The sequence below is a fragment of the Pseudomyrmex gracilis genome, unplaced genomic scaffold (genome assembly GCF_002006095.1).
Source record: "Pseudomyrmex gracilis isolate BER0280 unplaced genomic scaffold, ASM200609v1 scaffold_93, whole genome shotgun sequence".
Classification (NCBI taxonomy): domain Eukaryota; kingdom Metazoa; phylum Arthropoda; class Insecta; order Hymenoptera; family Formicidae; genus Pseudomyrmex; species Pseudomyrmex gracilis.
The window spans coordinates 454267-479693 of record NW_018020677.1 but is presented as its reverse complement, the minus strand read 5'-3'; the positions used below and the strand labels follow the sequence as shown (position 1 = coordinate 479693).

Sequence of the window (25427 nt, the reverse complement as noted above, 5' to 3'; positions counted from 1 at the left end):
GGCAAAAACGCTTTCTTGACATTATCGCGTGCGAAACGATCAAACTAACAAAAAAAAAAAAAAAAGAAAAATAACCACAAGGCTGTGAGAGAGTCGAGCGCGGATGAAATATTATTTTTAAGAATAAAATAACATTTATATACAAATATTTTATTAGGATAGAAATAATTGAGTGACATCGAAAACAACAGAATCGGATTATCTTTACGTTGACTTTCATTAATATGCATGTTACAGATTAAGCATTTCGAGATTAACGTGTTCAAAATTTATTCAAAAAACTTCGCACACAAACATACCGTATTAAGCTCTTTCTCTCTCTCTCTCACACACACACACACACATACAAATCAAGTTGCCGCCGTTCCATTTTCCAATCTCCGCGCACGGGAGCGACTGACTTTGTGAAAAACTTTCAACGTAATACGAAGAAAATTATAAAAGGGCGGGAAGAAAAAAATGCGTCGCGCAAACACTTACCGCACGCTCTCTCGACGTGTTTTAACACCGCGTGTTAATTTGAGTATGCCGCGCGAATTTCCGATTAACTTTTATTGAAAAATTACTTTTCCGCACGCGCTTACAACATTCCGCCGAATAAAGTGATAAAAGAGTTTGCGTCGGGAGCGATAGCGCCCAAATAACGCGCGAAGCGACCGCGCGTTATTTGCGTCGTGTATATATACACGCGCGAACAAATCCAGTGGTACGAAAGCTGTTCCATATGCAACAACCGCGGACTTGGCACAAAAAAAAAAAAAAAAGAAAAAAGAGTTTTGCCGGAGCAAAACTAACTTAACTCCCCGCGGTGTGAGAAATTCAACAATATCAAAATTCACGCTGACACGTACAATGTTGCGTCGCTTCGCGAGGGAGAACATCACAAATAGCTTGAGCAATTATCTTTCGCGCGATACGCGCGATATTTTTGCTGCGCCGTTTGGAAACTCGCAAAAATCGCAGTTCGCGGGCGAAGATTAACTCGAGAGTGGATTCTCTCTCTCTCTCTCTCTCTCTCTCTCTCTCTCTCTCTCTCTCTCTCTCTCTCTCTCTCTCTCTCAGTGTGTCTCCCTTTAATAATAATTCATTACATTAATCTATTGTGTTGTACTTGTGTGCAAAATAGTTTGCAACACACGTTGCTTCTCGACGCGGGCGTTATCCTCTTCTGCGCAAATTGCACAAACAACGTTTTCACGCTTCAAGAACACGCGAGTAAGCGAGTTTGTCTGTAACACGAGAACGTTGTAATTCACCTTGGGCGCTTCTCGCGATGACTAGCTCAACCAGACCACGTGCCTTCTGAAGAATTGCGATCGCCTGCTCATGGGAGACATTCGAATCTAGCGGTTGCCCATCGATCGCCAATATCTGATCCCCCTCTAGCAGTCGTCCGTCGCTGAAACATGAAATGAATCGTCATTCGATATTTGTCCGAAGCGAGGAAAGCGAGCGATCGAGAATGATATAATTCGTTACGTAGAAAACAAAAGAAACCAAAAAAAAAAAAAAAAAAAAAAAAGTGATTCTTCTGAGATGAAGCGAGGCGAACTGCAGCGAGATAAGTTCGCGGCGGTATTTTGTAACCGCGCGAACATCAGACTCTCAAAATGGCATTACGTGGCAATCAGCTGTATTGTTTGCTATTGACATTTCCGGCCGCCGTACGCGTCGCGAACGCGCGTCCGCTTTTATGCATTTCGAATCGGGTCGCTAAATAATTAAACGACGATCGATAATCAACTTATCTAATAAACGCGATATGAATACACATCGCGCAAACACACGTGGCCATCTCGGTGTGACTATAATTAGATTCGTTCTGTGTACGTATATACGCCGAGGTCATCGACCTCGCATTATCATATCGTTGCGATCTTCATCTTCTTTCCGCGAGAACGCGGGAGAAATCGATCGCGAAACTTTGACACGCGCCGCGTCGCGTAATTACTATAGTTTGCGATTGTGTTTGAAAGCTCTTTGAACGACGTCGTAAAATTCCAATGCGGTTGAGACCGATATGTTAAACAAAAATTTCCGCCGCACCGTTCTGCGATGTCACGAGCGAGAGACAACTAACGCACGGAGTTTTTTCTCATCCCGGTTTTAACCCCGCTTATTTATGCATGAAGCGGATTATCGTACTTGTAATGTGTAACACCGCTCTCTCTCTCTCTCTCTCTTTCTTGTTTCTTTCTCACCACGTGTCGCGCGAGCTTTTGTTGTCACGCAAAATAAAAAACGACGTGTAACGTGCGACGTGTCGTGAAACCTCTTTTTCGGTTTTTTTTCATGACATAATTTTTTCATAAAATCGCCACTGTTTGCGTTTTATGGTCAAAAATTCTTGTAACAAATGATACGGTAACCGGATAATTAGCGATAATAAACATCGCGCGCCGCTTTCAATGTTTCTGATCCAACACGCACGCACACACGCACACACATGGCAATGTATATTATACAATATACGTTACGAAAACAGTTCATCAAAACACGCGAAACGATAACATTCTCGAGCTAGAGATTAAAAAGAATTATATCGGAATAAATTCACCCCCTTTTCCCCTGGCGGATGAAATTCGCGGTGAATTCAGTTGTACCGATTAAAATCATCTCTATCGTAAAAAAAAAAAAAAAAGAAAGAAAAAAAAAAGAAAAAGAAAACAAGAAATTCATGTCTTATCTTTCGGGGATATAGAAAGAAAAAGAACGAAACGTTTGTACACGACCGAGCAGCTGCCGAGATCTAAGAAAAATGAATGGCAACGGAGATTGTCGCAATGCTAAAATATTTCGTTCTGAAAGGGAGCTTTTACCGTTTCGTAGAAACTGTCAAGATAGTGCGGCATATCTATATCACTCGGCCTGGAATGGAACAAGCCAGACGTCGCGTCCGCAATCTGTCGTGGAATCCGAACGACAGTGGAACGACAAGGCGGAATCGGAGACAGTACGATAAGAGAGGTTTTGACAGGCCGCGAGCCCCCGATATCTGACCAATTAAATTTCTCCGCGACAGACTCTCGGATGAAGAGAGAGTGAGAGAATGAGAGAGAGTGAGATAGATAGATAGATAGATAGAGAGAGGAACTTTGCGCGAAGTCCACCGCAAGTTCTACGTAATTAAACGTACTTCAAAGTTGCTATATAAAGCGTCCCAACAGCACAGCCAAGCACTTCCCTCACCGTATCACGGATACTGAGAGCCGAAAATAAGAGCCCGCGATAGCTCCGCCTGAATAAAAGGCATCGTGTTCCCGGCGGAAAATAAAAGGGTCTTGTCCAATTTAATTTTAAGGAGTGCACAACGGAGAAATTCCTTCTTTCAGTTTGCCTCCAAGTTGAAATTCACAGATCCTTCAAGGAAAACGTTCTGTGTACGTATCCCAGACGAAAGTAGTAGAAATGTTCAATTTTATTACGTTTACAAAGTGAAAAAGTAAAATCTTTTTTCTCTCTCTCTCTCTTTCTCGAATGACTTACCGCGTATCGAGTGACGGAGCAATTAACTGTTTTTACTCGACTCAAAAGTTCTTCTTGCAATTGCGCAGCAATACATAAAAAACTATATAGTTTATCACAAACAAATTAATATAAATCTTATCTCGCGAGGACGCGGACATGCGTCGTAAATAATTCGCAGCTGCGACAATAAGACGACTCGCGTCATCGAGCAAAAATATCTCGGAAAACAACAACAACATTAGCGTGAGAATTCCTCGTCGCGATACACAACGCAATCACATGAAACCTGATTATCTTTGCTATTGCTTCCCATTGCGTGCCCGTCGTTTATCGAGTGGCGGTATTCTCCGCGACATTTGCCATAGAGCACGCAAAGCTACATGCCTCGGCATTTAACGGGACTATAATGGCCACGTTACCCAATTTCCGTCAAAGCGGATTTCGATGCCGAGCGCGCACCGTCGCTAATGATACTGACTGACTCTCGTCTCGCCCACAGTCACGGTAATCTACGTCTCGATTTTCTGCGGTTCGAAGGGTTGCTTAACGAGGTACCGCGATGTCAGCGTAAACGCATCACACCCACACAACACACACACGCACACACACACACACAGAGCCCGAACGTCACGGAGCACGAACAAACGCGAATCGTTATAATTCTTTTTTTTTTTTTTTTACCGAAGGACAAAATTCTTGGAAGAATTTATTTCTCCTCGATCGTGCGAGAGTCGAAGATCGTGAAAAACGACGCACGAAGTTCGAAGATGCATCCACTTTGCGTGCTACTTGCGCCGTATTATCCCACTATTTATCTCGCTATTCATCTTGCTTTATTAACTACGGCATGACGTAACGGCGTTCCACGGGAACAGCGCGCAAAATTGTATATCTGCATACGAGATTGCGCGCGAACATAAATGAAAACATAATCTACGGAATTAAAAAAAAATTTTTACACAGAAAGAGTGGAATAGAAATTTTATATAAACACCAATAAATATATCGAAGTTTTTTCCGTTAAAAACAAATATTAACATCAGAGAAGAGACGATAAAATATTGTTTTTAATTACGTTAAATATCGCTTGCACAGAGCGCATCATCTGAATAGAGTAAAAACACGTATTTGTAAACAGAATAATAGCAATAATAACAGCGCTCGATTCGCAATGTGAAACAAACGTTGAAAATAAATCGCGATGAAAGCGCAACTCCGTTAATTAACAATCGCGTTTTATTAGATTTCCGAAGGCTTTCCTTCTTTCCGAGAAAGGGAGAGAGACGCGGGTTTCTTCTCATCGTGAAATCATAATAACGCTAATAAAAATTTCCGCGCGAAGTAAAGCGCAATGTAAAAGCAGAATGTAAGACGCGCGCAAGAGCGATTAAGTTAATGTAGGAGACGGCGCAAGATATGCGACGAAAACGTCAAGAAACGGTCTCTCTCTCTCTCTCTTTTTCTTTCTTTTTCTCTTGCTTCCTCGTAGTATTCTGATGCCCTCTAAATTATGAATGAGACGGATCTTGGGAGCCGTGTGTACCGAGCTCTCAGATTACTTTCGCAGCGAGCGCGCGCGCGCTTCAAAGTGTACGCGAAGTGGGCGTGCAAGCGTCTCCTCGTGAAAGCGAAAAGGATGGACCACGGTAATGTTCGAGACGATGTAGGAAAATACCGACGGCACAATTGTGAGAGAGAGAGAGAGAGAGCGCGCAGTTTTAAAGCCGCCCTTTAACACACACGAGAAGAGCAAACGACGTCGGTACATCGTAAAATAAAAATACCGCGAGACTACTTATCCCCGCGCCTCTTTTCCACCCGTTTATCACTTGCCCGACATTTCCCCGACGTGAATTTTAAACCTGAACTTCGACGGGAAATACACACACACACACACACACACACACACATTCATACGTACAGAGAGAAAACGGGCGCCAATTCAACAACGCGTCGCGCCGTTTCTCACGCAAAAACGGATGCGGATTTTAAACTTGGATACTCTTCCGCGTGAATAATTCGCGCCGAACTCACTTCCGCCAGCCACGTCGCGCGATCGGTTCCGGAAGAAAATGTAAGATCCGCTCGCTCGCTCGCGCGCGCCCGCCCGCTCGCTCGCTCGCTAGCGAATGTACTTATACGATGCGCAATGCGGAGCGTCTAACTATCCATTGTTCCGTTCCGCGAAATAGTTACATGGTTGGCTGACACACTAAACTTTCGCCGAATTTCCAAACTGTTACGGGAACAGCTCGCGCTCATACTTTGTATGAAACGCGTCCATTATGTAAAATCGTCGACGTAAATTCTGTGTGGAAGCTGCAAGTGCTACGAGATAATTACGCGAACCACCTCGGGTGCAATTTAGTGTAAACAATACTGGAACAGCTGGGTTTCTTATGTTCCTTGTAGAACAAAAAAAAATCGCGGAAATCGCGCGCAACCGTGTAAGTTTTTGATCTTCCGCGACGATCGCGAGATCGAGAAAACGCGCGCGTCGTACCGAAGAAAATCCCTTTTCCATTAGGAGGATCTTTTGTACGACTCTAATTTATTCACAACTGCTTGTTGAGGAATGATTTTTACGATCGCACAAAACGTGCTCCGATTGCAGCGAACGGCGATTGCAGGAGTTATTTATTCTTCCTGCCTCCCCGATCTGTTTAAGCGAGCGCTTTACAAGCGCGCGCGCGCGCGCGATCGATACCATCTTCATCTATTGAAAACGGAGCACGTAACGATGTACGTGCGTGTGCGTGTGTGTGTGTGTGTGTGTGTGTGCAATGTAGAACACAAGAGTAATCTGGAAATTATATTTAAACCGGAGCGTATATCCCCTCCCCGGTCGTGATCAGATCCCGCGGACTCGAGTCAAATGAAGTAGACGGTTTCGAAAGGCCAATTAATCTTCTGACGAACGGCCGTTTCCGGGAACGACTTCAATTAAGTCTCGCTTGTAAATTGTGCTTAAACTTCAAAGTGCGAGAGTTTTGATTTGTTTTGAGTCCTCGCGGGCGTTATTTGATGACCGCCGCTAATCCCGAGAATACGACCGAGCGGAGTAAACAACAAAAAACCAAGGCGAAGAGATGGAACGGTGTTTGAAGAGTAAATTGAACCTCCACAATGTCGTAAATGTACCCGGGCGAGGCCATTTGTAAGAAATACTGGCAGATCGAACGTGTTAATGTTTCCTTCTCCGACTGTGCGACACAAAAACTTTTTATAATTGAATCCTCGTCGGGTCGAGAGAGTTCTTTAAACTTTCCTTTTAAATCTCGATTCTCTATTTTTCTCGATTGAAATTTAATTCGACACAACAGAGACAAGTTTTCAACGCGCGCGCGCGCGATACACCGCCGCGTAAAAATAATAAAGATGTGTATCACGTGTGTATCGAAAAACCAATGGGTTCTCTTTTTTATATCGTTAGAAACACACGCATCTCCGATGCCGCGGAGCGCGAAAAGAGATGAGAAAAGGTAAAAATGTCAAACGCACAGCAGAAATTGCTAAAGCGCGATAAAAATTGACGCGAGTGCCGCGCCACAAAGCAAAACCTTCTTCTCGATCGGTCTTGTATTTTAGTCGTGTGTGTATATATCCCTCTTCTCCTCTCCTCTGCCCCGTGTGTGTGCCGATATAACATACCCGCGGCACAAACACACACGCACACACACACACACACATACACACGGACGACGCGCTTATCGATTCGAGTATGTTGTCCGACCATATAGCGACTGCCGCCACTTAGAAACAGCGGAGGCAGAAAACTTCCGCCTCCATTGTTTTCAGTAGTGTCGCCGCGAGAGTATCTCCTTCTTCTCCTTGTCCGTCGTCGGAGATCGAGACTTTTCCCTTCTCAACTCCCTTTCTTTCTCTCTCTCTCTCTCTCTCTCTCTCTCTCTCTTCCCGTCTCACTACCCGGGGTACATCTTACTGAAACTTTTAGAACGTATCAAGATATAAACGTCTCCGCGTCCCCGAGGCTTAACGGGAAACCGAGAGAATCCCCGTTTGCAAGTCAAATACGCTTCAATTTCTCACCCGCGTCACACCGTCTGTTCTTCTTCTCCCGCACATAGCGAGTTCGTTTTATGACAATCTTTTGCCGTGATGAGCTTGCGTGTCTGTGCGCGCGCGCGTGTATCATTTCATAAAAACTCCCGGACGCGGAAATCCGATTTTGATACGCAAGTTGACGCGCGCTGAAATTCAAATTTTTTAAAAACCCCGACACGTGATGAGAGATTCGCGCGTTGTCGCGCATAATTTCTTGTCACACAAAGAGCGAAGCGCGAGCGAAAACGTCGTGTCGGCTCTTTACGACTTTGTAATTGGACGAATGGATGGGATGGATGAATGATAATGTGAGAAGCAAAGTACACGACCTCTTTCCTCTTCCTCCTCCCTCAGCGCGGCTAATTGAGATGCAAAATTGTTTTGTCCGAAAAAGCAATTTGTATTCTAATACTATTCTATACTTACCCATAGTCGAAACTATAGTCGAAGTTACTTTCTCGGAGAAAACAACGTCGCGATTGTATCGCGATTTGCATAAAGCATGTGTGTGTTTGGCTTGATATTACTTTTTTCTTCTGTTTTTCAATCGCGCCGACTTTTTATTCGCGAGAAACAAACTGTTGGTGTTAATAAACTCGAGAAATCTCCGATAAGCGCGGCACACTTCGAGCACTTTACCTCCTCGTCTCGTAACGGTGCACGCGAGTAAAGAATCAAGTTTGACGTTTGAGACTCAGAGATACACGCGGAAGAAATGTTGAAAAAAAAAAAAAAAACAATTCACACACAGGTCTTGCAGGTTGTGTACTTTGAATTAGCGGGGATGATTAGGGCGGATAAGCTGACAAGGTGGTTTTTTGTTTCGGATTGACGTGTGAGGGCTTACACAATGTCGGTCCAGTCACTAGGTTAATCTTCCTTTCCCTCTCTTTTGTGTGACGCCGAAAAAGTTTCGTGCTGTTGGAAGCCGTCGCTGCAAGTGAAACGAACGCACACGATAGCTGAATCAACGCGATCTTCGAGACAAATTCGTAGAAAGCTTACAGCAAAATTTCTTCAGCATGCAAATATTATCTCTGCGAAACTTTCGCCAAAGCAGAAAGAAACATTATACACAATGCTTTTTACGTGTTGTAATTAAAATTGCGAACTTTCCGATATAAACATTTATACAAGTGATAACAAAGAGAAAAAAGGAAACAAACCCAGAAATACACAAACAAAATAAAAAAAAACGACAGTAACAGATAAAACAACTACTTAAGCAAGTGAATTTCGAAATCTAAAAGAATCTATCTATCGATTTGGTGAAAAAAATCGGTAATATAATGGAAAATTGATTTCCAAGTTACACGCAAGGGCAATTTAAGAGCTTATTAAATTTAAGTAGTACGATGCACACAATATCCAACATGAAAAATTGAAAGACATCTAAAATCACTGGAGCTGGAATCCAATCCGCTCTCAAATTTCTCAGCGCAAACAAATGCAATCATCTGCAATGCAGAAATAAAAGGTAAAAGATCCGGTAAGATCTTTCTGTTTTCACGAGAGAGCAAGTCAAGCTTGAATAGAAAAGGTTCACAATTACGGTTATAAATTTAGCCACAAAAATACGTCCTCTCAATATAAATATATTTGTATCTATATATATATATATATATATATACACACAAAATCGATTAAATTTTCCCTCCGGAATAAAAAATAGCCTTTTACGTAGATGCGAACGCTCGATAGTAAGTGGCAATCACTAGTGCGATCGACTCGGTTCGCGCGTACGTATTTTATAGTCAAACGCGATCGAATAATTTCGCACTTACCGCAGAGCGGGCTATCAGCAGGTAATCGGAGAAGAGTCCTGTAATGAATACAGATACCGGCCTCTCCCCGATAAAGTTGTATCAACTTCCTCTCGCGCGCACGCTATATGAGATAAGTAAATCTTCCAACTCTCCTCGGGTTTAACCGTCGTCGTCACGAGTGCGCGCCCCGTATACTTACTCGCTGCTATCGAACACAGATTAATCCCCAAGCCAGGTCGTTTATTGTTTCCCCCTCCGCTCTCTTCCTTCCCCCCCGATCAGAAACGATAGGAAATTCTAATTAAGATCCGGAATTTCCTGCAGCGCAGCGCGCGACTTGATTAAACGCCGTGCGACGTGACACTCATTACCCTACTACTTAGCCATTCAAAACCTTCTCATATATGCGTGAAACAGTCACGCACATCAAGAGCGTTATCTCATTACGGGCTTTAGAGGTTACTCCCGAGTGAATATAATGTATATACCGTATACATATACGTGTACGTAACATACATATATGAACGCGCGGTCTCTATTATGTGCGCACATTGTCGTCATGATATTATCCGACGTGATCAAAGCTTCCAGCTAAGTTACTTGACAAGGGTACTTCATCTAATCTCTATAATTTAGCGCGTGAACGTCGGACTACGCGAGCATCTCTCTCTCTCTCTCTCTCTCATTGAGATTAATCGATCGTCAATTTATTAAATCCGAAGGTCCGCGCAGCGAACGAGCGAGCAAGCGAGCGAACGGCGCTGCATTTCAATTTTATTTCATCACGTTATTAAACATTTCTGTCTCTCTTCCGCCCGATAAATCGTCTCTCGCTCTCTTTGTTATTCTCGGCGAACACAATGTACAATTAAAATCACTGTAACAGATTTTCCGCGAACAAATAAACAGAAAAACGCCCGACTGCAATCATCGTTCGGAAATGAAAAAAAAAAAAACAAAAAAAAAAAAAGAAAGAAATATTCGTCGCGCGAGAGAAACGGTACTATTTACATGAAGAAATACGCGTATCTACGTGACAGAGCAAAACAAGCAATTACTCAAACGAAAACAACGGCACTTTGCGAGAGAAAAAACCGTAAATAACATTTTTGCGAAAGACGACACATAAAGAGAGAGAGAGAGAGATTTGATAAATTGCGCGCGCGCAAAAACAGGCGCGCACAATTAATTTAATTAAAGGCCTTGCGCGCGCGTGAGAAAGCCGAACTCGAGCAAGCAAGAAACTCCAAAAAGCGAGCGTAGTTCAGCTCCGTGTATGGAGATTGAACGCGCGACCTATATATTTATTTTAAAATTCAGCGCGCTTTAAAGTTGCGCGGAAACGACAAAAAAAGCAGCCGTATAAATTATCCGTGTCGCGAATACCGGAGATCGAGAAGGAAGCGGCTTTCTCGCGGAAAAGAATAAGACGGCGGCGAATAATACACTTCTCAAACTTTCGTCCCGGGTGGCCGATATCCCCAGCCCGAGCGATCTATCATTTATTGCGATCTAAAGCGACGTCCGCGTGTGCGCGCGTTGCTGCAACATTTCCGCTTCAAACAAACTTGTCCTTAATCTACGAGAGCGCCTTTTCCCATCCATCTCGCGCGGATCCCGAATTATTTGACATGACAGTTAATCCCTGTCCTCTCACTTCGAATGCGCGCGATCAAAAGGTTCCTTCTATTCTCGAAGAGATTTAACGTCTGCTTCCGTGTGTACAGAGTCTATAAGAGAAGTTTGTCGCGCACAAGTTTCAGTTTCTTAAGAGAAAAAGTTCGAACGCGAAACCGTGTAATTAATTGCGAGAGGTGATTTCTCAACGCTTGGAACTCTGACAATTTTGACTTTGGCGATTGGTTAGAAACGGAAAATGCGACTCTGAAACTCGAAAGCGCCGCTTGATGTGTGCAAACTCCACATTTGATATTACAAAGGACAACGTAACCGATTGCCATCTTCAATCGACGAAACTCCTCGAAATAAAGAGATATTATGCGAGAGTGAGTTTTTCAACGTCATTCGATTGTTAATCTTTTTTTGATACAAACAATATCTGACTTCGAAATATACGACTGATATCAAAGAATTTTTTTTTGAACAGCAGAATATATTGTTTATCGCGCCACATGAGAGATAAAAAGTATATATTGAAATATAAAAAGTCCGATCTCTTTATATGAGATTGAAAAGCGCGGTGCGTTCATAGATAAAAGACCGGTGGCGGGCATATTGCCAGCAGGACATCAATATTTTGAAACAAACAACATTTATCAGTGACAATATTCCTCTGATGTCACGTTAACTCTCCGTTTGATATCTTGGCAAAATCTAAATGTATCTCAATCGATTTATTATCGTGACGCATTGGCGCAATCAAATCATCCGTTCCATTTCGAAAATTCTGCAAAATTTCCGATCTTTGAAGGGTAAATAAAACTGTTTCGTGCTCAACGTCAACAAATACAATACACTCGCGACAAAATTAATACTTTTCTTTTGTAATCGCGTAAAGTGAGTTTCGATTCGAAAATTTATTGGAAATTCTCAAAACTTCTCGCAACCCGCACGCTCCGCGATTGTTGTTATTGTTATCGCCATCATATCGCGTCAATATTTAGAATCGCCGAAATCACAAAGAAGATTAAACAATTCGCCCAAATGATTTATATTCGCGATCGGGGAAACGGATTAACAGTCGACATGAGATTTATAGCGCTGATTAAAGCAGAAAACGGAATAGAATCGTACACGGCGACGTTATGGTAATAACGGTCGCTCCTACGTTTCCATATCAAAGCTGAATATTTTATCTTTGGAACCTGGTGAGCGACTCGCCGCGACGACCGCGCGCGCGCGCCATATAATTTATGGGAGAGTACGGGATTTTGCCGCGAACACACAATTCCACAGCTGCTTAGAGGAATATTCATGCGCCGCTGGTCGCGATCGGATATAGATTCTCTCGAACGGGAACAAGCAGCCTGATTTTACCGGCGCGAAATCACTAACTATTATTGTTCGCGCGAGAAGAGAATCGAGAGAGATGCGCTCGCACGATTTTTTAACAAGCGAATTAATTAACAGCCGGTATAATCATAAAACAAATATAATCGATAAAACAAATATACACGCTATCGTAATCGAAAATTTTGCGTTGATGAAAAACAATATTTGTCTTTTATTTTCATTATTTGCCGCCTTAATTTCATTACGCGACACGCGCATACACGCTCTTTTAATACGCGCGGATAACATCTGTTTCTACGCGAAACAAGTCTCGGAGAATATATAATATAATTTAGCAGAGCGTGTATATTATATAATATATAATACATAAAGTTTAATATAATACATAAAGTTTCACTAAATATTTACCGAAGAGATACATACCGTTTTCGCGTAATCATTTTAGCGCACGGAGAATTAATCCGCGTTTTATTCTCGCGGAATATGTAATATCATAGATGCGTGTTTGTTATCGGGCGCGTTACGCTACGCTATAAAGCTTGTAAAATATACACAAAAAAGATCACATATCCGACAAAGCTTAAATCAAGCTTTAATCTAAATAAATCTACGGTGAAAGCACCGGCGTATATATAATTACGTCGAAGTAACAAAACACACACGCGCGCGCACACACACACACACACACACGTTGTGTCTCGCGCATAATATAATATAAAAGTCATGATTGCTAATTCAACAGTTACATTATTTTAACTCGCGCGCACGACGGACGTCGAATTTCAATATACAAAGCATCGTGCTGAGACGATGATATCGCATTTCCACGTGAATTTCCCACGTCTCTCGTATTTTGCCGCGAAATCTCTTCGATATATTGCAATTTAATGTAGCTTTTTGCATATAAGCAATAATTCCTGATTAATATTTATTTCGCAAATTACGGATATCGGAGAAGAGACTTTTTTCTTTTTGTAATTATCGACAATGCTGATAGATTATTATCAAATGGGGGAATCATCGTCTCCCGTAGTCTCCACTTGGACGATACCGTTTTTGCGCGCTTAAGCGGAATAATTTCACGTCAAATGCAATTTGCGCATTGCGAACCGCAATTTCGAGCGAACGTCATCTCATTAATTGAAATCAAACGAGTCGTCGCGTACGGGAACGGCCATTTTCACACAAATATATCAGACGAATTGTTAAATATAATACGAAAGCTACACTCTCTCGCGCGCGCGGTCGCGAATGAGCGTTGCGTGCGCGGTTATACGCTCGCCGCGCTACGTAAAAAGCGAAGCGAGCAAATGAACTATGTAAATTATTTATAGGATGCATAAATTTCGACTAACGGCCTTCCGAAAACGCGCATAAACGTTGCGGTTACAGCACCATTACCATGCAGAAACAACAAATTTCCTAGCGTTATTTGCACGTGTACAAGGCGCATATTCTGCGAATCTGATTAGAAACTGTATAGCGAGTGTCCTGACTCAGCAATTTTAACACATCAACCCGTTTTCGCAATTAAACACAATATGAAACCACGAGGTCGTAATGTGTTTTTAAATTAAACAAAATAAATAACTTCGCATAAATGCGCACGTAACGCTCGTGTCCTTATAAACAAACGTTTTTGAACGCTCGGTTTTTCAATTTTCGAACAATCGTTTCTCGCGAGCATTTACTGCGCACACAGCCCGGGGCTATGTTGCAACAAATTAATTTCATCTTCGAGTTTCCGCTCGGTATCAAGACATAATCGTGTTAGCCGCCGAGTAAAGTGCTTCGAAATTTTCCGCTGCAATTTCGGATACGCCACCGTAAACAATTTTAAGCGACGCGATACGCGACTCCCGCATTCATCTCACGCGCGTAATTTATATCGTCTGGCAAATGCGCGAGAGAAACGCATAGAGAGAGATATATTCTGTGTGTATACCTGTACTCTATACCGCGCCGCGTTATTGCGACGAAGAATGTCGGCTTGTGGATCGCGCGGTTATTAAATGGCAGGAACGAGATATCGAATCTAACGAACGTCGCTTTTCTCTCTTTTTTTTTCTTTTTTTTTTTTTTTTTTTTTTTTTTTATTTTAACCGACACCGATTGAGAGCGATGTTCTATGACGGACGGGTTTTTTATCGGACGATCGCTCGATATTCCGAACGATCCGTCGCGGAGCAAAAGCGCGAGAGCGCGTTCAGCAAAAGTGACGGAGAATAAGAGACGCACTCGATGCGCATTGTGTGCATCATCCTGACGTCGTCGTCGCTGGAGCGAAATTGAGCCGCTTTCGTCGAAATGACGCACGCTGGTAAGCGCGCGACGGCGACGACGTAACGAGCCATCTCCTGCACTCTCTGCTTCCCATTTCCGTTTTTCTCGCCGTTTCCGTCTTTGTCGCGGAGTCGCCGTCGACGCGGCAGAAACTGTACACGCTTCGCGTCGTCCCCGGCACGTACTCAATCCTGCAGCGGCCGCAACGAGAGCCGCAGACAACTTTTCACAAACACGCGGAGAGAGAGAGAGAGAGAGAGAGAGAGAAAGAGAGAGAGAGAGAGAGAAAAAGAAAGAAAGAGAGAAAGAGAGAAGCAAACAAGTGACGTTTTTCCACCGGGAAAGAGAGAAATCCATCTATCCCTTCCAGTTTCGAAGTTTTTTGCACTTCCGCGCGCGCATCCGCGCGTGATGGGATTACCCGCTCCGGAAATATCGAGATAAACGAGGATATATCGTTGTTACATATCTCATATTCCCGTCAGGAACCAACGTAGCGAGTGTCTCTTTCTCGCAACGCGCGCACGTGTAGTACACCTCGTCTTTTCTCTCTTTTCTCCCGCCCTTCGTCCCTGTCGTACGTTCGACCGCTATCGGCGTGCCATCAGTTCCGTCGAAATTAATTGTCGACGTTGCGAGCGAATCGCTGCAACGTGCCCCGCGCGCGCGTTATTGTTGCTGCAGCAACCTGACGTCATTAACGCGCCACAACGGAGCAATCAATGCAAGGATAAGGGGGGGAGGAGGAAAAGAGGGGGACGAGAATCGCGAGATTCACGCGCGCGGCGCGTGACATGTAAGTGCAGACGCGTCGGTTTCAATATACTACTTCGGAAATACGAAGACGCGTCTGGATCCTATTCCGAATCACGTGCACTCCCATTACGGCGGAGCGAACGACTTATACCTTGTCGTCGGGAATGCATTTCCATATAAATACGAACGTGAGATATACAGAGAACGTGAGATATACACGAGACAGACACATAAAAGTATCCCTTGGACGTCGTATTTTCTTTTTTGGAAGTTCGGAGAGAGGATCGGGACCACAGCTCCTCTCCCTTCCTATCCGCGTGTCACCAAAATGGAAGACTTTCAAAAGGGACAAAGTAGTAGCTACGACGTCAATACCGAGAAATGGATTTTTAGTGCTCTCACCTTCTGCGTGGCATAAAGAATATTGTAGTATTTTACGTTTGGCAATAAATTGCGGTCGTATATTTTATATATACGAATAATTTCTCTCTTGTGTATAAAATTCCAATATATAAATTTGAAACAGAAGAAATAAAGTTTTCCTAGAACAAAAACCGAAGGTTTCAATAATTCATTTCTTTTTAATACTTTTTTTCTTTTAGTTGACTTAAATATATCCGCTGAGCGCAATTAAAGCGAATGAAGAGTTATCGCATTTCTTCGCGGAATATTTATACATACAGTTTAGTTCGAGACCGCGCGCGATCGAAATATGAAACAAATTTCAACAAATACGTCGCGTGATTATGTCGCGCGTTGAGGATTATCAGGTTGCGAAACCAATGTCGAACGCTTAGTTACAACAGCGGTAATGATGTGATTAATCAATAGTGCACGTGTAATTATCACGTGGAATAGACGGAGACGGAAAGAGAGAGAGAGTGTGTGTGTAACATGCAGTACCGTATAAAGCGAGATAAGTATACCATGTCGTGCGAGTGATAATTCACACATTAAGTCGACGGTATCAGAGAATTATTACTGCGGAGCGCGCGCAGTTTGAATTAAACATTAAATACTACTGGATCTCTCGAGATGTGTGTGCGCGCCACACATCGCTGCCGATTTTCATTTTCACGTTTGCCTCGTATATTTTCGAAAAAAAAATTGTATATATATCACATTGTAAAAGCTGCGACACAGAAAGTATATCATTATAAAATTACGAAGACGCGTAACAATATAAAGCAATTATACATATATATATATATACGCGTACCTAACAAAAAAAAAAATAAAAAATGTAGGTTGATGCGTGGTTTTAATTTTATCTCGTTAAAATTAATTTCGCTTGCGTTCATCGACGATAAAAAAAAAAGTTGTTTTCACAGCGCGACCGATATATGAAGAAGATAGAAAAAAAATCTGCGCGCATAATCACGCGAGCGCGGATCGTTGGAAAAGCGCTCGGCTTTTTTTTCCCTCTTCGGATCATTTATCAAAATTAACGACCGATTGGATCGTCATCAGTCACTATCTCGTATAACTCCTCACTCCGCGTCTTCGCGACGGTTATTATTCAACGGGGATTTTTCGACTCTACCGTTGCGGCGCACCTCATTATATCTCATACACGGGAGAACCTTTTGTCGACAGCGTGCGGATCGATTTTCCGATATGACGAATTGCCAAATGAAAATTACCCCGTTCAAGAAATTCTTTTTTTCTTTTTTTTTGTAATTTCGCCGATATCTGATTCTCCGTCTGCAGAATGTTGTTCTTGTCCGAGAAACGACAATTGTCCGCGGGTGTTTTGCGAAACAGTGTCGGATTGCGCTTTGGGATTCTTTTTCGTTGCAATTAACCTACCTACCCTTATGACAGATAGTGTCTGTTATCCGAAGAAACGCAACGTGTTTGAACTTCGCATGGTTTACGTCACGCAGTAGAAAATTTATATAACAGTAGGGAAATACGAGAGAACACATTTCTTTTCTCTTCTCGAGTGTGTGACGTATAATATAATAACATCCATTTCTTGAATTTCCTCTTCGAAAATACCTCTTTTTCCCTTTAAAAGCGCAATCGTCGTAATCGATAGCACGGCTCCCGGGTATTGTGAACGCGTACACACGGGGGCGTCAGACGTGTTTGAATGTAACAGTATTCTCCCGAGTTACTCCCGAGCGAAAAACTGCCATTTTTCGGACAAAAGTTAGATCGACGGCGGCAAAGGGAAATGTTTACGGGCAACATTTACATTATTCACTCTCCCGTTGGAACTTTTGTCCGAAAATGGCGCTACCATCGCGAAAGTCACGCGTGAAATATGTTGTTGCGCGCAAAGTTGTCTCGCGCGCTTGCTAAGGCCACTTTACAAGAGACAGATCGAAATGATCTTTACGACGTTGCAAGAGCGACGAAAAAGCGCGGTTGAAACACCCCGAAAATACTCGTGATCGGGCTAATTTTTTTTATCAACCCTCGCGCACAAAAGAGGGAGACTTTGCTTTCCTTTCGCCCGTCGACGGTCTAACAATTGATCAATCCGACAATACGCTCCCTCGCGTTACATATTTCGTCAATCCCTCAATCCCGCATTCTTACAACAATCGTCGGATATCCATCGCACCCTCAGGGTGAACGTGCGCGATCCGCTCTCAAGATCATCCGTCGATAGCGCGTATCGGGGTCACTCCCTCCGCCCTTACTTCCCTCCCGTCGTCGTCGTCGTCGTCGCGATCTAATCCGACTACACAGCGGAGGCTTTTGCGTGCGCCTGTGCCTATCCCATCAACACTCTAAGTACCAGTACTACACATTGACAACGACAAGAACGGTCTGCTTACGTCCGTACCCAAGCTGTGTCGAGTTCGAATCAATAACGAATATCTCCCTTTCTCTCTCTCTCTCTCTCTCTTTCTCCACCTCTTTCTCGCTTTCGTCCCGACGGCTCGCACCCCTGTCCCTTGTGTTGCTCTCTTTCCGTGTCTCCCGAGATGGAGAACGAGGGTGGGGAAGAGAAACGAAGCTGTTGTTGTCACACACTCGCGACCGTCGCAAAGATTTCATTGTAAATATCTGTGAGTGCAAGACTCGATAAATATCCGAACGAAACCTCTCTCGAAAATGGCGTCACGAGCGGTTACGCGCGCTTTTTTGCCGCAACGCGCAAAAACTATCGTTACCGCACTGACGGCGGAAATCAACCGTCTTTTGGCATGTTACGATACGCCAACTCGATTTCCGATACGATGCTGAGATTACGCTGTCACCGCGCGCACATGCCGATCCTCACTCTCGAGATGAAACATATCGATACGCACGCGATAATGTCAAAATTGCAAAAATAACAAACACCCGTGGATATCTATGTTGTTACAAATAAATAATGTTGCTACCTCCCAATACTAAGTGTCCGATTTCAAGCTCTTCTTAGAGGAGTTATTTTGTTAAAATATCAAAATATTAATTAAAAAAAAAAAATTGTCACGTCAGAAACTTTCTCTTCTCTCCTCTGTATTTTAATCCGCGAGTTAAACATATACGTTTCTACATAAAAATCTGAAGATTTACTGGTACAACAGAGATGAGTATCAAAAGATGGCTTTCTGAAAAAATTCAAAGCCGCAGTCTGACCGTTAATTGCCTCCCCCGTGTTCTCGTATGCGCCAGAAGGAACACACGCACAAGCGGAGTCAACGACGTTCCACGACGAGGGCGTTCTGAACGACGCGACGGGAAGATCCGCTCCAAAGGGATGCCATTCTCTTTTGTAAAACGACAGGGACACACAAAGCAAACCCCCCTTTCCGGAGCGAGCGACGGATGCGTTCGTCCGCTTCTCCAGAAGGGCAAGAAGCTCCTCTCACGGAGGAGGACACGGCTCGTTGGAGAGCATTAAAGAGTTATACGACCCGTGCCGCGCGAAAGGATCCCCTTGGTGTAGCTGCGGCGGTGCTGATAAATTTACAACACCACCGAACCGCTGCTTGTAACAGCCAATTCCATACGACGGACTTTCTCTCTCTCTCTCTTTCTCTCTTTCTCTTTCCAACAGAGAGAAAAGCCTCTCCGGACTCGGCCAATCGCGGCGCGGAGAAATTGCACCAATATACACCGGTAACGATGTGCAAACACACGGCGAAAATCCAACCCGACGTAAAACTGAACGAGATAAATTTTTCTCGCGTCAAAATTTGTTCTAAAAAAAAAAACAAATAAAAAAAATAAAATCTCTCAAAAATTCAACGATTAACATTCCGTTCTTTGACCTTAGATATGTCGTAAAGGGGAGATAAATCTCGTCTCGTTCACACATAAAACAATTTTCCCGTAGTTTGGACTTTGTATTTTATTAAAGTAACGGGGAAAACTTTACTCTCTTTTCCCCTTTTGTTCAGTTTATCGTTACTGTGGTAACAGCACCGCGTGTATATACACCGACGTCTCTTGTCTCGCTTCTCATGTATTTTCTATGACGCTCTCTATGTTTATTTATTGTTTGCATCGGTATGTTACTTAACATCAGTGACATCCGCGTGTAACATACGTGTGGCGCACAAGAGTCACAGCACATAAGTCTATTCCGCCAAACACCGGAAATCGGAGCAAGTGTGGCAAGATGGATCCCTTACACCTTACCCATCTCCCGAGAGACACAACACACACACACACATCACGCCCGATACGTTCGCACTTAGGTGGCGGGCTCGAAACTGCCGCATATCGTCGAGACATTTGCCAGGGTTGTGGGAAAACTCGCTAAAAAATTCAGAAGAGCTTCATGTAGATATCGTATGGCATGTATTTTGAGATAACACAGAAGACGAAAAAAAAAACGTTAAAAAACACGAGTCTAAATAGCAGTCTTTAAGATATCTCGCCTTTAGAAATATCGCTGGACGACGTAATAAGCGCCCTCATATTTTTGCTTCCCTTAAAATTAAGCGCGCGGCGTTATGTGCGGTATCCAGGGGAGTATTACACAACATAGTACAAAAAATAAATCACTTTTTATCTACCAACGCCAGCAGATATTTTACATCGTATTTGTTGCAGCGCGCATTTCACGATAAAACGCGATCGTTGCGCGACAAATTCGGAAGTTGGGTTGTTAGTAAACAAAATCGTTCCCAAGCGAGGCGCAAGCGTCCCTGATCTCTCGCTCCGGACTGAAAAAGCCCGTCGTGCTTGCTCTCTTCGCGCCTCCTTGACTCGGAAAATGAGTTTTCGAGTTTGCGGCGAAACGAGCGCGAATAAAGTTCACCGCGCGCGGATGTATCCCGGTCGAAGTTACAGCGATTTCTCTCTTTCTCTCTCTTTCTCTCTCCGCGAACTTACAAATTGAAATAGTCCGAGATTTGATACCCTCCCCGCGAATAACGGGTATAGAAAAGCGTAGTAGTAATTTCCTCTCCTCCGACGTAGTACCGTCTCAACTTTTCAGATCGCGTTTTGTTTTCCACTTTGCAGGCGTTTGCGCGGATATTTATAAGACTCGAAACTTTAACGCGCGCGCGAGAACGAAACAACACGAGCGCCTTACGAATCGATGCAATAAATTATGCAAAGTTCGTCAAAAGACTTAATCACGCGAGATTAAGAGCGGATAAGAGTCGTTCATTAACGATTTTCCGATTAACAGCGAGTCTTTCTCCGCCGCGACTTTAATGCTAGTTTCTCGTTCTGTGTACCCATTCGGACGGAGATAAAATACGCGACGTTAAAAAAAAAAAAAATACATATTCATAAGACACACAGGGGAACAAATTTAGAACTAGAAAAAACAGTTTCCCGCGCTGCTATTTGTTTCTTTTTTTCTTCTTTATTTACATATTCTTTGTGCAAATGCAAAGAACCGCTTAATTAGCCTTTTCCGACAGTGTTTTTCTCTCTGTGTGTGTGTGTGTGTGAGACAGACTTGAAAATGTTGACGCAAACGCCTTCGCGCGTGAACAAAACACACCCCGTATTTGTTGAGTTACAATTTGCGCGAATTTTTCCAAGCAAGATTTTTCGGAGCTCCCGCTCGTTAATTTTCCGTCTTCGCGTTTTCTTATCTGCGTCCTCTCGAGGTGTGTTTTTGTGCACTTTTCTCCCTGCGCGAGAGCTCTCACAGAGAGAGAGAGAGAGAAAGAGAGAAGATAGCGCCGCGTATACATATACACTATGTACAGTGGCGTATATAATCACGGCAGATTGCGGCGAGCCGACGCAGATATTTGCGGTTAGCGAGGTGTTACTCGTGAGAAACTTCTCTAAATATTCTTCTAAGGAAGCTCTCGCGTCGAGAACTTCCTCGCGCCTTAGCTGCTCTTCGTTCGCACTGCGAAGTTTGATATTATTTTTATTTTTATTTTTTTTTTTATTTTTTTGTTTGTTTGAAAAGATTCAGTTCCGAAGAACTCGACGAGAAAAAAACATTCCGCCTTTTGTTACGATTTTTATACTTTACGTGATCAAACTTGTTATATAATAATTTTATATAACGTAAAAAAACATTTCTTTGTAAATAAAAACACAATTAAGAAACAACTTTGTTGTTTCTCTTTACGCAAGAGCGCAAAAAAACGTCGAAGTTCAATTAATAATAATTCTTTTGCCTTCCGCGTTACGAAGCTTGGAAAAAGTGAATAGCGTAAAAGAAATAAAGTCCGCAATCCGGAGATAAGATGCGATTTAATAATAAGAAAATTCACTCCTCTCTCGCCAAATGCGCGCGCCATTGGCCGAATGGCTTTTGCAGTTTTTCTTAAAATGCTCGCCGGAAAGTGCTTTCGAGAAAAATGATCGAACTCTCTCCAAAAAATTAAGAGCGCTTCCGGAATGTCGGATAGTCGATCCATTAAGCGGCACCGTTCAGGTGACTTCGTCTGAAAATAAAACGCGAATAAACCTACTCCTTCGATCGCGCGCCACGCTTCCGTTTCTGTGTGACGTCTTTTTATCTCGTAAAATTTTCCGCACTCGATGTGTATACACCCGCAGACAGAATGATGTGTAATATAAACTATATATTTTTTTCCCTCCGATAATTCCGGACACATCGACGCGCGTATATTTCTCACGGAGGGAACGAAGTTCTCCGCGAACTTAATGCCGATACGCGCGAAAATATAAAATTGCGATAAGATAAAATCTTGTCTGCGCGGAGGAACGTTGTAACTCAACGACGACAATTTGTTAAAAAATCGAAAGAAAGAGGGAGAGAGAGAGAGAATCCGCCGAAAAGACGTAATATGTCATGTGTGTGTGTGTGTGTGTGTAATATTAAACACATCTGCTCGCGTAGATCCCGTTTTAATGTGTGCGTTACTGTGATAACGTTATTTCCCGAATATCGCCCGAATTGGTCCGTGCGAGATCCGTAGTACATACAAACCTGACACGGCTCTCTCGCCGAGCCTTCGATATCAACTAGAAGCGATTAACGCGCTCAAGGGAATTCAGGATGTAATAAATTGAACCACGCCATATGGTCACCGGAAATTCACGCGTGTCCCGATATTGCTACGTAATCTGCATTTACATTTCGGCCGCAAAATAGCATATTGATAAATCGTTTATAAATCGATCAATAAAATAAAAAGATTTTTCCTCGATAATTATTTATTTATTATCTTCCGTACGTATCTCGTTTGTATGAGATGTTTCATTTTTGCGCGAGTTCTCCGTGAGAACTTTGCCGAAAGAAATAACAAATACATAACTAATCTGTTGTGTATAGCGAAGCGAAACTCTCGCGCGCGAGAGCTTTTTGCATTCAAAATTATTCAATTCCGCGACAACTTAATCAGAAAGATGAACCGGAGAAAACCCGACGACCGGGTGTTCTGCGAAACCTGATGTTCTTTCCGCTCTTTCTCTTCTATTTTTCTCTTTCTCTCTCTTTCTTTCGTTCGGCAAGATAAACTTTCCGCAATTAAAAGGCCCGCAACTACAGTTATGACTTAATGCAATCCGGTCTTTTGTTGAACGCGACTCCGCGCGACCGTAAATTACATTTTCTCTCGGTAAATAAAGCGAAGCGGATAATGGAAAGAGGAGGGGAGAGAAAGAAGAGGGAAGTATACGAACATCCCTCTGTTAATCGGTCGTGCTGATTTCGAAAGGCGAGAGATGCCGAGCGAGATTCTGGAATATATATAGGCGACGAATTTATCGATGTTCCGAGGGATGATGTCACTTCGCGAGATGGAAGGCGATTAAAAGGATTCGCGGCGCAGCAGAAATATCTCTCGCGAGTATTATCCGTTGGCATCTCCGCTTTTTCATCGTCGGGCTTTTCTCCCGAGATTATGCGGCCACGGACTCCGAATAATTTATATCTCTCGCGAATATATATATATCTCTTCAATAAATCTTGGTGGATCACATAATCGCAACCTAAATATGGTACGCAAATTAATTAAAAGCAAAGCGGCCGAATAGAAAAAAAACAAACAACACCGCATTGTAATTCCATTTTCTCGATTAACAATTAATCGAAAAAATTAATACGAGAAAAATATACATCAAGTGTCGGACGTGAAAATAATCGAGAGGTCATTTTTCTTCTCCGTATACGGAGAAAGATATATGAGATCCGATGTTTAATAACAAAATATTCCACCGATTTTGAGAAAGACTGGATTGACAAGTTGCATATTTTGCGTGACGATTCGCCGCCAAATCAATCTTCTCGTACCGAAAAGATTTACAGCCAAATAAAACAGCAAGTCGTTATTACATCCTTATGTAAATCAAAATTATATCGCTTTTACGTTTTTATGTTTGACACCGACGATTCTGTTACGTCACATTTTCGATTAGCAAATCTTCCGCAGTTTCCGTTGTACGGATCAATAAACGCGTGCCGACATTCCTTGCTTTACACGCACGCTAACACGCTCTATGTACGCACATCAAAACGTTCCAGGCAAATAAAACATTCTTGACGGTACAGTTTCATTGTTGGCGTTTCATCTCCGTTTTCTACCTTTTCTGTAAATTTTTCTCGCGCCGTCGCCGTCGCCGTCGCCATCAATCCGTAATGCGAAAACGCATTAAGATCCTTTCTACAGCGAGAAGAGATACACGTCGGAACCGATTTCTCGAATCTCTTTTTTTGCGCCTTGAGGCGCGCCGATACTGTGGAAAAATGAAGGGCTGTACTCCCCGAGAAAGTTGCTTTAAAACACTCACGAGTATAACTCGCGTTGAGTATTTTTACAACAAAAATAAAAAAAGATCGTGCTTATTTTATTACAAAATTTCACGGAAACTTTTTTTTCAACAACTCGTTCAGAGCGTGGAATATATAATTCCACTTTCTACACTCCGCTAAATCGATGTTCTTCTTTATTTATGTAATATATCCGTATATATTTTCACTTGAATTTCTCTTTATTGAATTTATTTCACATAATTTTATCATATTTGGAATATTGCAAAAAAATTAGGTAGAAGAGAAATTAATAAAATTTGGAATATATATTTCCAGTCAGACAGAATTATATTTGCTCGAGCAAACTGTAAAATATGTGCATAAAAAAGAGAGAGAGAGAGAAATTTCAGAGAAAATGTTATACTTATAAAAATACTAAAATGCGTGCGTGCGAGAGAGAAAAAGAGAGTAACATTTCCTCTCTCTCTCGAATAAGATATTTGCAATTTAAATATAAAACTAATGGAAATTTTTACGATACTTTTTAAAAGTACACTTTATTATCTGATTCTTCCTACGTGTTTTAGCGACCGTAAGCTTTATCTGATCTCCATATTATAATATTTTTGTGGCAAGACGTATACGCCGCATTTTTCCATAAAATATAGCGCGCACGCGTGTGTCTACGTTCGCGTAATTCGAGAAGATAAGAAGCGGAACGTAAAAAAGAAAAAAAAATGAAAAAGCGAAAAAACGCACGTATACAATATAGGCACATTAGTAAAATTCTTAAAAACCATATGATACAACGCGCTATTGTTTCGCGCGCGGAAACATTCTGCAGCGCGTTTTGTACACGTGAATGAAACGTTAATGTCGATGGAACCATCGTTCGCTCGTTTTAGTCGAGAAACAAACATGTACGTATATGTCTGTACGAGCATTTCGAAATTTGAAACTTCGCAATAGGAGAAAACAAGAGAGAGAGAGAGAGAGAGAGAGAGAGAGAGAGAGAGAGAGAGAGAGAG

The 25427-nt window shown here is 42.6% G+C and overlaps 1 protein-coding gene across 5 annotated transcripts in view; it reads right to left on the bottom strand.

Moving 5' to 3' along the window:
• LOC109855592 overlaps positions 1-25427 on the bottom strand; it is a 93027-nt gene that overhangs the window by 48880 nt on the left and 18720 nt on the right. For all 5 annotated transcript variants that reach the window (XM_020430029.1, XM_020430034.1, XM_020430033.1 and 2 more), the window contains exon 6: positions 1257-1399. In XM_020430029.1, the coding sequence (XP_020285618.1) occupies positions 1257-1399 (143 nt within the window). The remainder of the gene's footprint in view (positions 1-1256; positions 1400-25427) is intronic.